The sequence below is a fragment of the Melospiza melodia genome, chromosome 4, assembly GCF_035770615.1.
Source record: "Melospiza melodia melodia isolate bMelMel2 chromosome 4, bMelMel2.pri, whole genome shotgun sequence".
Lineage (NCBI taxonomy): Eukaryota > Metazoa > Chordata > Aves > Passeriformes > Passerellidae > Melospiza > Melospiza melodia.
The window spans coordinates 72738070-72756895 of record NC_086197.1 but is presented as its reverse complement, the minus strand read 5'-3'; the positions used below and the strand labels follow the sequence as shown (position 1 = coordinate 72756895).

Sequence of the window (18826 nt, the reverse complement as noted above, 5' to 3'; positions counted from 1 at the left end):
ATCAGTGCAGCCAGTTGTAAATGTTATATGATACGGAAAAAAAAATGCTGCCAAATGCACAGAGAACTACAGAGAAAACTTTCCAAGGATTCTTGAACTAATTTACTTCACTACTGTTACACAAACGCATGGGATATGTCAGAAATGCAGGTTACCGTTCCCAGAAACATGATAAAGAATACAAATGTAAAAAATAATGCAAAAATAGTTGCATGACTTTTTAATATTTTTATTTTTCTTCTGTCAAAGCCTGTCCAAGAATACTAAAAGAATTTAGCAAAAGGCTTTTGAATGAGAGATTAAACTGTCACAAAATGCATAATTGGTCTTAGACCTACTTGAGAAAAACAGCATACTTTGAAAGTATTTTCCAAGATAATTAACAGGTTTTAAGCATTTTGAGTTGCTTTTCCTCTGAATACCAGAGATAGGATTTTGTTAGCAGAACTAAGAACTTGCTTAAAGCCTTTGTGATTGAATGAGTTTTCATTAGTAGACTTCATATTAAAAAAATAAAAGAAAGAGAAAATTTGGACTGATCTTAGCAAATAGTTTATACTAATATTAATTCTTGGGGCTCCTTGGGCTTTTCCAGCCTTGTAGGAAACAGAAATAAAAGATAAACCTTGACTGGAAAGACAGCTGCATTGACTCTGCAGAGCAGATGGCTGAAAATGTTTTTAAGCCACTTGACAGGATGCAATCTACAATGTAGCATTAGTGTAATTTGAAATATTACTACATTTATTTTCAACTTCTTTCAGAAATTCACTTCATTTAAATAAATGTCGTATTGTTCAGACTGAGTCATTTCATGTTGCTTTGGGTTGATGACACTATGAACACTGTAATGGCATTGTCAATATATGTTTAAAAGAATTACCTTTTTATCAGGAAAGTTTATCTCTAGTTCCATTTTAAAATTAATGGAGGTAGCAAAATAGAAAGCATGAATACACTGGCAGTATGCGAGAGAAATTACAGAGTGCTCTCTAATTATATCACTGTATTACAGCAGTGAGAAATCAAACCAGGACTAATGGAACAGCTCCTCCTAGAAGCTCTGCTAAGGCACGTGGAGAACAGGGAGGTGATTCTGGACAGCCAGCACAGCTGCACGAAGGGCAGGCCCTGCCTGACCAACCTACTGCCCTTCCATGATGGAGTCACCATACCAGTGGTCAGGGGAAGGTTTACAGATGTCATCTCTCTGGATTTCTGTAAATCCTTTGACCTGACCCCCGCATCCTTGTCTCTAAATTGGAGAGAGATGGACTTGATGAGTGGACTTTAGCTGGATAAGGAATTGGTCAGACAGCCACATCCAGAGGATAGTGGTCAATGTCTCAGAGTCCTGATGGACATCTGTGACACATGGTTTCTCTCAGGGGTCTGCACTGGGACTTTATTTTTTATTTTTATAAATTATAATGTGGAATATCTACATTAATGACAGGAATGAAGGGATCAAGTGCTCCCTCAGCAAGTTTGCAGATGACACTGAGCTGAGTGGTGCAGATGGCACAGAAGTGGTGCAGTTGACACAGGATGCCATCCAGGGGGACGTGGACAGGCCTGAGCATTGGGGCTTTGGGAATCTCATGGGGTTTGACAAGGCCAAGGGCAGGTGCTGCACCTGGGTTGGGGCAAACCCTGGTATGAGCACAGGCTGGGGATGGACAGATGGAGAGCAGCCCTGCTGAGAGGGGCTCGGGGGGCTGGGGGAGGAGAGGCTGGACATGACCCAGCCATGGGCACTTCCAGCACAGAGATCCAAACGTGTCCTGGGCCGCATCCCAAGCAGCGTGGCCAGCAGGGCAAGGGAGGGGATTCCTCTCTGTTCTGCTCTGTACTGCCCCTATATTCTGCAAGCTGCAGCGCTGCATCCCTCTGTGAGACCCTCAGCACAGAAAGAAGAGTGACCTGTTAGATCAGGCCCAGAGGAGACCACCAATATGATTAGAGGGATGGAGCATCTCTCCTGTGAGGAAAGATTGAGAGACTGGGATTGTTCAGCCTGGAAAAGAGAGGGCTGTGGGGTAACCTATTTGTGGCCTTCTACTACCTGAAGGGACCCTCCAAGAAGGATGGAGAGACACTTTTTGCAAATGACCTTAAAGGGTTTGAAACTAGATACCCTTTAAAGTCCCTTCCAACCCAGGCCAATCTATGACTGATGGTATGATTTAGCTCCAACCCCTCTGCCATGGACAGGACACCTGCCAGTAGATCAGAGTGTTCAGAGCCACAACCAAGCTGGCCTAGAACACTTAGGGGTGGGACAGCCACAGCTTCTCTAGGCAACCCCTTCCAGGACCTCACCAGCCTCACAGGGAAAATGTGCTCTCAGCATCCATAACTTCTTTGTGCACAAGTGCAATTAAATGCTCTTCTGAGCCAGTGAAACACAGCATAGGTGTCACAGTATTATAGATTCTGTATGAAACATCATACACAGCTCCAAAATGCATGATCCCATCTCTGCTCACACAACTGAAATTACTTTTGCCACTTTTCCCTTGGCATAATGACAAACAATGCGAAAATCAGCTATTTTTTCTTGTCTTATAAAGCACAGCCCTTCCTGAAACTGTTTTTCAGTGGTGCTGGTTACAGTTACTGTCTCACAGCCTGGTCCTTTGCTTGAAACAGAAAGATATAAAACAAAAGTACAGCTGTGAGAGTGTTAGCATATTACGATAATGGTCTTAAATTTGCCTCAGGGAGCATATAATCTTTTGTGGCTGATGGTTTGTGGGTGTTAAGGGAGAGACCAGAGTAAATATTCTTGTGGGTCTCCTGACTTAACATCTGTTATGCAGTTACTTCAGGCTTTGGGAAAGTAGATTCAGAGATCCAGCAGTCCTTTAGTGCATTAATATATATTAATGTATAGCAAGGTTTTGGCAGTGTAATAGTAATTAAACAGCTTAATCTTCCTTTGTCTAAAAATAAAGAATATACAAGGAATGCTGGCATGTGAGTATTACTTAAATAATTGTAGAAGATGTTAGATGCGACATGAAATTTGTACAAGGCTATGAAACATATGATGGCAGGAAAACAGCTGGAATTTATGTAGAAACATCTATGTTAAGGTATGAAAATGCATTATTTTATGAGATTTCTTAACAAAGTGTATGCACGGATGTCAGAATAAAATGTTTAACCTCCAACTTATCACATTGGAAGAGTGTCCTAGATAATTTAGGGAGCTTAAACTAACATTGTGGCTTGTACAAAAATTAATATTTCCCACATGCACAAATTTTAAATTAAAATACTGGAATATACGTAAAGAAAACCTCAAATTAAGGGAGGTGTGGTGGTAAGTACACATCATTAACTTAAAGAAAACAGCTCAAAGGGAGTATTATATTTGAAGGGTTTTTAAATTCATGATACATTCCAAATTTATCTCATTTGAAAGTATGGAGTCAGGCTCAGACAACCTATCTGAATTAATACATCCATATTTGAGCTCAGCTATTAGGTCTTGTAGGTGAAGCTAACATTACGTGCTTTGATCTGGAGAGCTGTAACTTAAAAGTCCCAGCCTAACTGCTACAGTGAAGATCAGCAGAGATGCAGTTTTCCTGTTCCTGGTAAGGAACTGTCTGTTAGCAAATACTAAACAAATTTTTCATTTTCAATTTTGTAAATACTTCCATGTCATCACAGGAAGAAGAACTGGGGAATTATGTTTTTTTTTAATGAAAAAGAATTGTTTTTACATGTCTTAAGTGAATACTGTTACTGTGTTTAGCAATAACAACAATTAGATTTTTTTTACTTGCCTTAGATTTATTTATTTTCAAACTTATAGCTATTATTTGATACCGGAATGAAACTTTTTGCTTTGAGTTAAAAAGAGATTTCCAGTTAAAAGGGTCTTTTTTTTTTTTTATTTAGAGAAATTATTTCTATTGTTTACATATTTCAAAAGAGCTTGCTTTCTAACTCAGACAGAAGCCCAACCATTAATTTTCCAAACACAACTCTAGAATAATGTTATTCCATGTTTCACTGCTTTCTTCATATGGTTTCAAAGGGGAAAGCCTTGCTTGTCACAGTTCTGCTTAGTGGCTCCCTGCAAATGGAAATAAAGAAATGTTAGTTATGTTGTCATATAAGCTCTCAGTTAAATCTTTTAGTGCTTCATAAGTGTTTTAAAGTCTTTTAATAAGCCCCTGGGCTGTTGTCTATTTGGGTGTCCGTTCCATGCTGTGGATGTTTAAGTCTGTTGGCTTCAATAAATAGTTATGCTTAAGACTCCCTGGGACTATTTTAAATACACAAACTAAGATCCAAACATTACTCAAATCTTTGCTTTCCAATCAAGTTAATTTCAATTTGATCTCTCTATTAATGAGATATTAGAAAAGACAGGCAGGCACAGGGCAACTCTATTGTAGAAGCTTATTTCCATAAGGAAGTAAGGTAAAAATTGATCATTTGACATATTTTTAAGATTTCTGTTGTGTATATGCAAATAGTAATTAACATTTTCAGCCTATCAATAGTAATTCTCTAATGCATTTAAGGTAATTCAAAGATTGCAGTCTAAAATATAACTTTGCCTATGAAAGCACACTTTTAAATTTCATTTGATTTGGCTCTTCACTGCATGAAGTTTCTGGGATTTTTTCCTTTAGATTTTCATAAAACCAGACACTTTAAACTGTTACCAGTATAGTGAATAACTTGCAGTGAACTCAGATGCAAATCACGGCATTCCATTGTGTGATATGTACCTGCTCTGTCTTAAGTTTGAAATACATTGCTTTCTATGATATTGGGTTTTTTGCATCCTTTGCTTTTATTTTTTAAAAAATTCGTATTGGCTACCTTCTGTTATTGCAAAAGGAAGACTGTTTGTAATGGTTTGGACCAAATATAGTGCAAGCAGATGCTATGCAGGTTTACCTAAAGAGCTTTGACAACCTCTTAGTCTTGATGTGTAGCACACCATCTATTCTAGCCATGGTTGTTCAAAAACATATAATGTATGTCATGCTAAATTGCACACTAGCTGTTTGGTTAGTATGGATGTAATTATACCATAAACTGAATTGCAGTTGAAACTGAAAATGGACCTAGAGCAATATTTTTTAGTTTTATAGGTTTTTATGCTGAACCACAATTTAGATTTTCCCAGACAGTCTATAGTTATCTTACTGTGCATTAGCACTCCTCTCTTGATAAGGTAAGGGAAAGCAAGCCTCAGGGGCCAGAGATTTATGTTCTGATTTGACAATATTTTTAAGCCTATGTGTGGTTCTAAGTAGGGGTGCAGGACATGCTGCAGTTTAAGTAATTTTAGCCTGCTTGCCTGGAGGTTCCTCCTGCTCTGTGGAGTTTTGATACCTGTCTCATACTTGAAATTCTTCAGTCCTTGCACTTTCAAAATTTTCATTGACCGATCTTGGTATTGATTGTTTGTGAACTGTAACAATCCCTCTTGCTTGTCTGATGTCTTTAATCTTTTTATCCATCTCCATAACTGATCAATATTTATATTGTCATGGAGGCAGTATATCCACATCCAGTCTTGTGTCTGCAAATTCACAGAGTGTTTGTAAGACAGATTGGTATAGAAACAGTTTAACATTTCCTGGGATGGAAGAGGAAAGCATTCCAATACGTTGTAAATACAAAGATAGAGTTACCTGTTACCTGAAATTGCATTTTCTTTCTACCAACAGGTCCCATAAGCAGCATTTTGGTGAATAAGTATGGTAGCCGGCCTGTGATGATAGCAGGGGGTATCCTCTGTTCTTTTGGAATGATTGCATCCTCCTTCTGCAATAGTGTCCTTGAGCTGTATATATGTATTGGTGTGGTTGGAGGTAAGAGTCCTGTTTAAAAGGTTATATTATGTATAACAAACCATTTCTAATATTGTTCTACAAATCAGCCTCACCGACCAAGAAATCTCTGTGTACAGATGCAATCCAAGAAGGTAGTAAGATCAGTTCATTTCAGCTATCTAATCCTTTAAATTAAAGGAAACTGGCATGATATTAAATTATTTCCTAGGACAATTCAGAAACAACGGATGAATTTATTCAATAAATGCTGTATGTATTTCCACATTGCACTATAATTGTGGTATAAAAATTGATTGGCTCATGACAGCACTTACTACAGTCATTTGTGTACAATTTCACATTTGTTTTAGCTGTCAGTCACGTTGCACTGCAAACAGGGTGGCAGAGGCTGGCCAAATTCTAGTAGAATTGTGAAAACTTGCACCAGATTTCTGTAGGTTTTTTACATACACATAATCTCACAGAAAAGTCTAACAACTTTCAGTTAAATTTTTTCTGTTTAAAATCCCCCAGGGTCAGTCACCAAATAAAATTATTCATGATCACCTATCACAGGCCTAGATATCACCTAAAGTAATGATTTAAACTCATTGTAATGCCAGTAAATTAAAGAATCTCCTTATTAAAAGTTCTGGGTTTTTTTTAACTCCCTTCTCAGAATAAGGAAGGATGGGTGAAATGTTGCAGGTAGTAAATGAATGAGATAATACCTGTATATTCAGGCTCATCTTCCTTTATGTTGGGACTGAAGGAGTCTGTTTTTATTCAGTGATTGTTCCTTAAAAGTCTTTATTTTTGACATCCTAAACTTGGTGCCTACTGAAAGAGTAATGTCAGAATCTGGGAATGGGCCTATCAAGGAAGAGAGTTTCTCTCCTGTACCATCAAGCAGAGGCATATTAGAATTTATGGCGTATTAGAATTTATGGCTTAGATGTCTTAATACAGAGAGAAGGCCAAGAGGTTCAGCTTTGGGTTCAGTTTATACACTCAACTGATCTGGGTGGGTGGTCTGCTCCCACATGTGTCCTTTAAAACTTCTTAATAGTGACCTGGGGAAGGAGAGCTGAATATGCTGGGAAATAATTTTCTATTTTATCCTCCAGTTTTACAGACAAGTTGTATCTTAATTAGGGTTGGAAATAGGAAATTAGGAGATTTATGCATTTAAATAAACACTGCATTCATTGTAGCTGAGGTGACATTTAATAAGTTTTGTTAAATGAGCCAGGAGAGAATTGTATTATAGTTTAGCAAATAAAAAAATGGTGAGTCAAGGCACAGATACCATCATTCTTCTGTATGTGATTCCCCTGTCTCTATCACTGCTGAAACACGAAAAGGAGTTTTGGCTTTCAATGCAGCACTGCAGGGGAAATGTACCAAGTGCCACCATGACACAGTCTTGGTATGAGCACTCATAGACATCTATGAGGCTGTATTTCATTTTCTGATGCTAGTTGGTTTCAATATTGAGAATCACTGGATTGGATACTGGTCATTTTAAAAATAACTTGAAAGAGCTGAGATGTGATTTTCACTGCATGACGTGCAATAATACTGTCTTTTATGTGTTGTTTAGGTCTGGGTTTAGCATTCAACTTACAGCCTGCCTTGACCATGATTGGCAAGTATTTCTATAAGAAGCGTCCCATCGCTAATGGATTGGCAATGGCTGGAAGTCCAGTGTTTCTGAGCACATTGGCACCTCTCAATCAATTCCTCTTTAATGCTTTTGGCTGGAAAGGAAGCTTTCTTATTCTGGGTGGACTTCTTTTGAACTGCTGTGTGGCTGGGTCACTTATGAGACCTGTTGGACCAAAAAAAGCCCCTCCTGTGAAAAAAGATGTTGAAAAAGGCACAGGAGATTCTGCCTTGCACAAAAACAACAAGAAGTCTTGTTGGCAAACTATGAATAAGTATCTAGATCTGTCCCTTTTCAAACACAGAGGGTTTCTGATATATTTGTCAGGAAATGTCATTATGTTTATTGGTTTCTTTGCTCCAATAGTATTCTTGGCTCCTTATGCCAAGCACAAGGGAATTGATGAATATTCTGCTGCATTTTTGCTCTCTATCTTAGCCTTTGTAGACATGTTTGCTAGGCCTTCCATGGGACTTGTAGCAAACTCCAGGTTTATCCGGCCAAAGATTCAGTACTTTTTTAGTTTTGCTGTCTTGTACAATGGAGTCTGTCATATCTTGTGCCCTCTGGCAAAAAATTACACTGGCTTGGTGATATATGCTGTATTTTTTGGGTTTGCATTTGGAATGGTTAGCAGCGTTCTTTTTGAGACCTTGATGGACCTTGTTGGAGCTGCCAGATTTTCCAGTGCGGTGGGACTTGTCACCATTGTGGAATGCTGCCCTGTGCTCATAGGCCCTCCTCTAGGAGGTAAGAATCTATTTCTTTCCATTTTGTCAGACATTACTGCATAATCTTGCAATGTAACATTGAATTAATATAAACATTGTCCTTAATGTTTTCCTTTTACTAGAAATGTACCGTAACAGCCTGACAGTAAAAAATAACTGCAGCAGTTACTTTTCTCCAACCTAGGGGCAGCCTGAAGAGTGCTCACTTACACTTGCTTAAACACCTTTAATTCATCTAAACAGAGAGAACGGGCATTTCCAGAGAGGAAAAACTAACAGGAAAGTGTCAGAAGAAACACAGGCCGGCTCAGCATTTTAGGCAGGGTGCACACATGGTGGAGTTCCATCAGAGTGCTGTGGAGCATTGCACCCTGGCATCATTTCACACTCCAGCTCTGCTCACAGCCAGTCCTTTAGCCTGTTTCTGTAGCCAATAGATGGGGCAGGCAATGCAGAGGATGAACTGACTGAAAGATGTTAGCGTCACCAACTTCTCTTTTCAAGTGTAAGGGGAGCTTAAAGGGAGCCTAGGTGTATCACCTAGACTTTATTCAAGACACTTGGCCTTCTAGCGGCAAAAATGAACAGTATTTTCAGAAAGTATTTTCTGTTTGCTATCTATTTTCTCAGTATTCAGTAATGCTGATAACAAGCTTTATATTATTGAGATTTCTGATTATATAAGAGATTAAAAAATAGATGTTCTAATTTTGTTGAGAAGCATTGATGTCTATCTTGGTGCATGTGTCGCAGTATAAGCCCAACAATATGAAAATATAAAGATAGTGAGATTGCCAGACTAATGAACATTAGCACTGTACCCACATTAGCACTGCCTCAGAAGTCAGCAAGATTGTGTGCCTAAAAGCATTTATATATACCAAAATACTTCAGATTACTGTCAGTATTTCAATGAAAATAGCATTGTTGTGTGCAATTCTGAATATGCCAAAACAGTTACACTCCCTTCAGTAAAATAATATTTATACAAGTAAATTTTTAATATGTCTAAAAGCATTCCATATTTTTCTCATCATTTAACATACAAATCCGCATTGGCTAAGGTAGACCAGAATATATCCTCACACAGACTCTTTCTGTGCCACCTAGTGGGGAGTCTGAGCCTCTAACCACTGGAGTCCAGCCTTTTCAGTGAGGTTCTGAGATCAGTATCAACTCAAAAGATGTAAAATCCAATATTTATGGAGACGTAGCTTACACAGTTATTTATTTTTCAGTATAAAAACTTTTCAGGAGTTTTGGAAAGCATTTTTTTTGTGCTATAGCACCATGAATAATTGATTTAACTTGTTGAACAGAGGCAACAAAGGGGGTGAACATATGGAAAAGCTAAGCTCCAGTTTTGACTAGTTCATATGTTTTAAAATAGTATGCTGAAGCATTTCTAATTCAGAATTTTGTTTTTAAATATATTTTTATGAGACTGCTCAGTGATAAAAATCAACAGATTGCACTATTTAGATTAATAAGTGAGTTGTACACTTGCAATGCTATTTGAATTTGTCCTAATACTAGGTTTGTGAAAAAAAAAAAAAAAAGTCTGGAATACTTTCATGGCTTGTAAGCATGTATCAGGTGAATAGGCTGGCATTATATTTTCAGCCCAGTAAAAGCATCTAAATGCATACTAAATTGAAGTGTGCACCTTACTCTGTGAGTTTCAATTATAGTGTAGGAAACTTCAGAGCTAAATACTTGGATACATACAGATGTTAATTTGGGAATTGGGAAAATTTAGAAGGAATGTCTCATAAATTGGAAGAACTGTTATATTTTACTCTCCTTGTCATAAAGAAATTTAATCTCAGAGGTCTGAATGCAAGTTTTAGGTACAGGGCTCAGAGTTTAAAACTCAGCAGTTGAGTGTGATGGCTGAAGGCAGAAGCCTTTCTATCTCTCACCAGTCAAAGGAAAGTAAAAGTGAAAAGCAGGCAGCTGATGCACAGAGAGCCTAAAAAGGCACATACCTCTTCATCCTATTGTCTTTATGCAGCCTCAGTGAGTGTCAGACTGTCACTCCAAACAATAGGAAAACAAAATTAGGAGGTGAATAAAATAATAAGGTAATGAAAGAATGAACATAAAAGAACTGAAAAACTGTCATTATTCATTAAGATTTACTTACTTTGTTCTTCAACATTTTATGATTGTCAGTGTCTTCAATTGCTCTCTGGATTAACACAGGGTTTTTTTATGAGTTCCACTGTTTATGTTAGACAGCTTTAACATGTTGAAAATGCATTTCTGCTTGAACTTCAAAACCAAAAATATATAGATACTTTTACCAAGGGAAAGATGTGGATTTTATTAAGTATCCTAACTTTTTCTTTTCTTATCTTTGTATTTCAGGTTGGTTAGTAGATGTTACTGGGGAATATAAGTACATGTATTTTGTCTGCGGAGTGATCGTGACTGTGGCCAGTATCTGGTTGTTCATTGGCAATGCCATCAACTACAGGCTTTTGGCAAAAGAAAAGAAGTTAGAAGATGAGAAGCTGAAAGCACAGAAGAACGCCGACCCAAAGGAAGCAGAACCATTAACAAACAATGAGAATGAAGATGCTTCCAGCAGAGCTGATAAAGCTCCTGAAGATCCATCAGAAAGAGAAACCAATATTTAATCTGAAATATAGCTAAGAAGGCAACATTTATGACTTCCATTAGGAATATGTCTTCAAGACACAGGCCAGGTTTTGTGGTAATAATGATCAGTCACAATATTGGATGGAAACAGATTTTTGCCCTATGGTAAGACTCAAAGCTAAATTACTATCTACAGTTAATTTGTTTCAGAGATACAAAATTGCGATTACAGAGGTAGTGACTCAATGCAAATGAGTCCGTTGAATTTTGACTCTGGACAATCAAGAGTCAGATAAACCATGCTATAAAGCCTTCCAATGACAGTTTTGTTTCAGAAGTGTATCTAGTGCAAGAGTATCTCCTGCTCTTATTTGGGAAGATACTTGCATTTATCTTTATGATGTGATTAAAGTCTTTTGAAATAATCTGTCCAAATTCTACTTACCATTAATTTTAAAGAGAACATAAAGTCTAAGATTTGTTTCAAAAGAGACATAATACCTGACTGTAGCACACTGAGACATTCTTCTCTTTTGTACATCCACTTGATAAAAAATATGGCTGCATATGCAATTATGGATATAAAAGTTAAGTGTAGGAGACAAATAATTGGTGATCACACCTCTAAAATGCAATAAAAAGCTGATTTATAATATATTCCAGAAGTAGTTTCCTCCAGTGATAACTGATTACATAGTACTTCAACATGTACATTTGAATTCAAAGTATGTTCACACCTTGCTAATTCAAACTAGCTAAAATCTGCCTGTACATAAAGGGTTTAAACCCAAGTTTTACATTTCTAACAAGAGCGGCAATCAGTTTGTTTGCCTATGTATTACTCTGTAGCTGAAGGATCTGGATCAGACTGTGAAGCCATTTTCCTAAAGGGACTAGATTCATAATCTGCTGATGTTAAAAGGATACTAACCCTTGGCTTTTGTGGCCTTACTGAGTTTCATGACAATGACTTCAAAGTAGATGCTTGGCCTTATTGACAAGTCGTTAGTTGTTTGATGGTGTCTTGAGAGGAGATGTAAGATCTAACTTCTGATCTTTGCAGATGGGTAGCTTCCCAGTTCCCACTTCCCTTTCCCAGGAATTTAGTGAAAAGCTACTTCTTTTTTTGTAGTGCTGCTTTGAGCAAAAATGCTGCAAGGCACCTTGACAATGCCAGTCTGGAAGCTTTGTATTGACACACCAGTTTTATGCAGGATGTTTAGTCTTGTGTCTACAATTTCATGCAGACCATCATATAAATTAAAATGTACACAATTGTTCCCCTTCCTTTAGACAAAACATGGCATAAACCTACAATTTTACTTTACACAAATTGTTTAGTACTGCTTTAAAAGTTAAAAGTGAAAGCTTCTGAAGATAATATGCGGAATTATTTCTGTTCTATTTCTAGGTAAGGAAAGGTGGTATTCATTTTTGAGGGATGCTTATAAATGCCTCAAAAATTGTGAAAATTAAGGGTCTGATTCATAAAACATTTATGCACTGTTTATGCAGGATACACCTACACTCAATTCCAGGAAAAGAAAATTATTCATTTTAGTCCTCTTCTAAATCCCAAAAAGTTTGAAATATATTGGACAGAGAGCTAACTGTGATAAACACACTTTGAAGTGCCAATAACAAAATTAAAAACTCAATAGTAAAATCTAGTAGATACGGGAGAGCTTTTAAGAAAGTAATTTCTTAATATTATTATGTTCAAAATTATTTTAATTTTTCTTCTAAAAATGTGGATAGTGCTTGCTTCTATTTTACTGGTTTATCATTTCATAGAGTTCCACAATATTGCTTATTTTTTTTAATTTTCTCATCACTGTTTTGGGGAGAAATATGAATCTACTCTCATCATGGTACAGAATTTAATACCTACTTTTTGCCTAGTTATATTCAGGAAAACCAAACTTCTCCAACAAATCCTATAAATTTTTAGGAGCATCAGAATCAAAATATGTGCATTTCAGAGTTTCGGTATAAAATATGGGTTGCATGTTCAGACTCAAGCTGTGTACTTTGTAAAGAGAAATGATTCAGTCCCAGTAAAATTACAGTTCCTCTCCCAAGCCCCAGCTTCAGAGAAGAAGTAAATTCACTGCACCTGCATCCAAATCTTAGCCTTGCCAGCACCCCATGACATGAAGCATTGCTCTCTTTATGGCTGTACAAACACACTGAGTGAATTCCAGGAGCCTTGTGTGCCCATAGCCAGAAAGGGATGTTTCATAGATGCTAAGCTTTCATACAGTGAGGATTGTCAGTTGTAAATACTGGATTATGAAAGACGAACTGAAATTTTAGCTGAAGAGTGGTTATCAAGAATATCACTCTGCTCTCGCTAGCCACTGATAGAAATGCAGAGATTATTTGAAAAGAGATTAATACAGGAACTGAACCAAAATGTCTGAGGTAAAATTGTAGGTGCTTATTGTTATCTCTTTGCAATAAAAGAACATGATTAAGAATAAGGGTAGAATACAAGAAGTGTCAACTTTTGACTGAAGGCTGTTACAAGTTGCTGTTGAGTAAGTAAAGGATTCAGAAAAATTATGAAAAAAAAAGACTCTCAGGAAATATGCAGGCAACTTGCCTGTTCTATGCAGGATCTCAGAATACAAAACAACATGGCATAGGAAATAAGGGAAAAACAAAGTTCCTTGAGCCATAGACACATCTGACCTCTAGTAGCAAAAATTATATCACTATCTCAGAGGAAATAAAAATTTCTGTAAACACTCTACGGAGATGCTACTCTTTCATCTCTGGTCCATTATGTTAAAAGTTAATAGGAGTGCAAGAGCTGCTTTACCACCACTCACCAATGTGCAGTTTTTAATCCCATAAGGCAAAATGATGTGACAGGCAACTACAGTGATACAAGGTAGGAAGAGACAAGTTAAACATTTCCTTGCATTACTCTTTCTCTTAATAATGACAACAAAATAAAACCTATCAGCATACTCTTGATATTAATGAATATTAAAGAAGTTAAAAACCAGATATGAGTGAAGAAAATTGGAACTGTATCTATGCAAAAACTGCCTCAAATTAAAAACCTGTGTCTTCCAAATAGCAGGTCCTAAAGGGGCAATTGCCTAGTATAGGTAGCTCTTATTTCTAAAAGTAATGATAATAATAAATTGCCTTGAATCAACTTTATTCTGAACATCAAGTAGTGAAATGAGTATAACTTGCCTTCAAACTCCTGAATGTCACTCCTACTTGCGCTGACCTGTAATTTGTACTGCAAATAATTTCATCGCTACATTTCTGCTTTTGAGATTAGACCTGGGTATGTACATAATTTCTCTGAATTGCTCTGGTTTCTCTTAATTACCTCTCCCTCAGTTTGAACCACTGAAGGGTCAGGACTAAGACATTCCCCTGATCAGTGATGAAGAAATTTACCCCAATTTTCTAGCACATGTGTCTCTTATGCGCTCTAAGAATCTATAGTCTCAGTCAGTGCAAGCAAATCCATAATTGGTCTTGTTTTCTTTTATACTCATGCATACTTCATTCTTTTAATTTCTCTGCTACAGAATTTCTAAGCTGATTGCCCTTTTTCTCTTCTAGAAATAATAATGCAAAAATTTTAAAAGTAGTAGGAAGGTGGATAGCATCAATAATATTTTCCCCAATTTCATATCAGGGTTAAATTTCAAGTTGTTTTAAAGTACACATTCAGATACTTCTCTCTCTTTTCAGTTTTTATGTCATATACTCTATTAGCTGGAGAATTCTCCTGTATTGCCCTTTTCAACTCCAGAGAAAGACTCTTCACTAATAATTCTCTGTATTATTTCAGGAACATATCAAAATTTCACCCCTCCTATCTCTCCCCGTTGAACTGTGGTTACAATTGTTGTTAATTCTGTATTTCCATGAAGTTCAGAAAAGCATCTTTTTGTATGAAAGAGTACAATGCTTTTATTTCAGGAGTGTGTTTTGTGAACTGCTTTGACAGAGCTAGGGAAAATCTTACTTCATCTTCAAATAGATTTTTTTAAGTGATGCTGTCCTTATTGAGAGGAGATACAGTTTTACTTACTGCTGAAGTGAATGGCAGCCAATTTCACCAACATTGATTCAAATCAATGCAAAATTCACGTGAATTTTAATAGTCGTGTTATGTATCAGCATCCACTGTGCTTAAAAAGCATTTGGCAATGTGGACATGATTGTTCCTCCCAGAGAATTCTCATTCCTTTTAAACATTCTCCACGTCCACCACCCCATACTTTGTTTGATGCAACAAAAAAAAATTGGACTGGGGATGTAGTGACTTATCCTTAAATATTTCTTGGTTTTTTTCCTGAAATGACACATTTTCTATGTTGCTAAATGCAACATTTTTCACTTCCTTTTTTCATGTCTGGTTGTGAATATTAGTGGAGAGATATTACTGGGATACATAAGTTAAAGATACTATATGCAGCCAGATTTTGGACTGCTATCAGGATTTCACTAAACAAAGCTGGTCACTGCGTTTATGGATGAACATGCTATAAATGACACAGACAATTTTGCCTATAACAAAATTGAATCAGGCAATTTTTGTTAGTTTCTCTATAGATGACTATTTTTCTACTCACAGAGAGGAATATAAAGGGAATTTTGAAATAATTATTTTCAGAGATGGCTTACCAGTTTTAATAAGGTTGTTTGGAATTTTTTGGGGGTGGGTGCACTTCTGATATTTGTGCAAATTTATATATAATGAAAGTGTTTGCATGTACTATCACATTTTTGATGAGAATTTGCATAAGCATTGCTGTGTGATTTCAACATAATTTGCATGTTGTAGTTTTGCAGTTCAAATTTTTCTCATCATCTACCTCTCAGTTGAAGTTTGGAGACTTGCACAACCCTGGAAGAAGTGTTAACAAAATGCATAATGGTAAAACCTGTACAGACTATTAGAAAGTCTCCCAAATATTTAAAGCTGCTTACATTTCTGTTTTCAAGGCAGGGCATCTCTGTGTCCACATCTTTGTATCAGTTCACATATCTTTAATCTTAACCCTTACCTGTGAAGTTTTTGCATCACTGATCTGGTTTAAAAACTCAATGTGTCATTTAGCTATTGAAAGTCTAATGATTTTTCTGTGAGATGATGGCCCATTATTCTTTTTTGTTTTCTTACAATTTCTGAGTTAGGGAAATTAACAAAGTTAATATATCCAAACAGTTTATAAAATTATTACAGAAAATTTTGCATCCCTGAAAAATAAAATATGTTTCTGATTTAGAAATAATAGCAAATTTTAGCTTGCTTTTCCTTTTTTGGGGCAGTTGAAGGAAGTAGTCACAAAATATTAGATTGGGGTCAAGGAATGATGATTATTCTTCATATGCTCTTCACAAAACCAGAGATGATTGTTCCATCAAAGATATTCTTCAAACTATTCTTGCCTTCTAGGACCTAGTACATAGTCCGCTAAAGCCAAAATGAAAATACCAATCAAAGAACTTCACCAGACACTGGAAGTGATGTGGCTTCAGTGGAGATTTCAGCCTTATTCTCTCCATTCCAAATCTCAGGACCATCAGATATAACTCAGTAAACACAGGATTTGCTACAGCTGGCAATTTTTCTATGCCTGCATAATATTCCTAATGAATCAGTCCCTAAATTAACGCACAACATGTATTATTTTAAATGCCTATGTAAATAAATTTAAAAAAAATCCCACCATACACTCTGAATGTAGATTATAAAATAGAGAGGATATATTTGAATAAATATCCAAACAAGTCTGTTAACCCCAAAGGAAATTATTTATTTCCTTTCAAGCCTTCTTTGAGCAGTTTATAACCTTCATTTTTCTTATTTCCCGAGAAAATGGTTTATGTCATCTGTGAATGTATATATGGACATATATAAGGGAATATATATGCAGATGTGGTATGTGTATATATGTATTCCCCTATATATAAAACTCTAATTTATATATATTATATATATTTATGTATATATAAAATATATATAATATTTTAGAGTAAGTTGCATATTGTGCCTGATAAATGAAACATAATTGTAAGCAAATAAAAACTTCCTCTAATGGCAGAAAAATTTGAAGCTTTTTTTGTAAGAGCATATGCTATTTTTCAGTTTCTGCTAAAATTATTTATAGTAGAAATTAATTCAAAAAGCTGCAGTATTATGTAACACTGGTTTCCAACCATGACTCAGTTCAAAGCAGCGTAAGATCACTGATAATGTTCATTGAGGTAGATGGCAAAACCTACATTGTTGGTGAACTCATTAGTGGGGTATCATTGCTGTGGAAATATTAACTAAATGATCTCTGAACAGACTGCAACCAATATACTGAGTTTTCAGCTAATGTGATATGTATGACCACTTAATACAAAATAGTGGTGGGCATGATATTTTTTGTAACAAGTATGGAAAGTGAGAATACTCAAGCCTGTGCAAACAATATTCCTCTTAGATTAATATGTGAAATTGTCCAGAACATTAGTCATTAAAAACACTGAAAATATACCATACCTTTAACAGGTTTTGGTGGTTTTAATTTGTCTGCAAGTAGGCAGGCCCATGAAAAGTCTACATTTGGCTCTCACTCTTTAAAAAAGTATTACCTTAAAATTAGTGGGAGATTTTTCAGAGTGGTACATAAGTTATTTACATAAATTCCCTTCCTCAAAGAGTGATACAGCTGCATTTTCCACTTACAGCCTACTTGGAAAGTTCACCGTTTCTGCAGTTTATCAAGAGAACCTGGTATTGCTATGCAATAATTAAACATGCAGTAACCATTGTTGTTGACTAATAAAGTTGTTTCTTCCTTTCTGTATTTTGCAATACTGTATGGTTTTTACTTGAATATATTGGCTAGATTTTTTTTTGACAATCATTTATTAGCTAGAGGTGCTATTTATGTTCCAAAGAGATATGAGTGAATGATAACTTTCTAGATGCCAAATCCTTTTTTTGACCTGACAAAATTCATTGTTCATAATGTATATTAACCCTGTAAAGTGCTTATGCATTGCATTAAATTGTATTTAAATGCATTTTTGTTCAATAACTTCTATTCCAGGCCTGTACTACTGTGTAATATGTCAAGTTTGTCCATATATATTTATGGGAAATTACAATTAAAATTGTGTATAATAAGCAATTGGGAGAAAAAAAGAAAAATGAAAATAAAATTTCCATGTAAAGTTTTTCTGAAAGGATGTAAATTCTATTTTCTCAGTCTTCTTAATAGTATATTATTTACACCTTCAGAGTGCACAAATATTCATAGATATTTAGATTGATTCACTATTCAGTTGTAGCAAAGATCTCTGAATCACTTCTTGTTGCGTACAGAAACAGAACTTCAAATTTCCTGTGGAGAAAAGCTGCTACTAGTAACAGAACATTGTACCAACCCATTGCTATTCCTAATTTCACCATAATTATTCTCATACATAACTCAAGTGCCATCTGGACACCAGGGTTTCTTTTCCCCATTACTTGGACTTGGAGGTAGTCCTATATTCCATACACATACAATATTATTCCTTGGTCACCAATACTCGTTTTGCTACAGAAATTTACTTGAAATAGTGTAGATAAGTCTTACTTTGTATCCTCTGAATATTATCTGTTCCTATGTTTTTGTAAATTGACTTCAGTCTATGATTGCTTGCCCCAGTTAAATTGTTATTTACAGAATGTGATTGGATAATTACAATTAAGGTATTATGGGGGGTGTTAGAGACAATATTAAGATGCACCTTTGCATACTATCTACCTTTTAGATAGATGCACAGAAAGCTACTAGAAAGCAAAGATATAAAAAATGAACTATCAAATAAGAAAGAAATAACTTTAACAAAACAAATGGTTGTTATATTTCTAATAACTGTAAAATCTGTTTTCAAAGAATTATACATATAATCTTCATGATACAGAAGTTTTGATTCAGCTGCCGATATATGTTTAGAATTTGTTTAGTTTATGGACCCTTGTAAAAGTTGCA

General features: G+C 35.9%; 1 protein-coding gene across 3 annotated transcripts in view; it reads left to right on the top strand.

Moving 5' to 3' along the window:
• The window catches only part of SLC16A7 (solute carrier family 16 member 7), an 80493-nt gene extending 62461 nt beyond the window's left edge, over nucleotides 1-18032 (top strand). For all 3 annotated transcript variants that reach the window (XM_063155159.1, XM_063155161.1, XM_063155160.1), the window contains exons 3-5: nucleotides 5706-5849; nucleotides 7414-8226; nucleotides 10578-18032. In XM_063155159.1, the coding sequence (XP_063011229.1) occupies nucleotides 5706-5849; nucleotides 7414-8226; nucleotides 10578-10849 (1229 nt within the window). In that variant the 3' untranslated portion in view covers nucleotides 10850-18032. The remainder of the gene's footprint in view (nucleotides 1-5705; nucleotides 5850-7413; nucleotides 8227-10577) is intronic.
• Nucleotides 18033-18826: the final 794 nt, after the last annotated feature.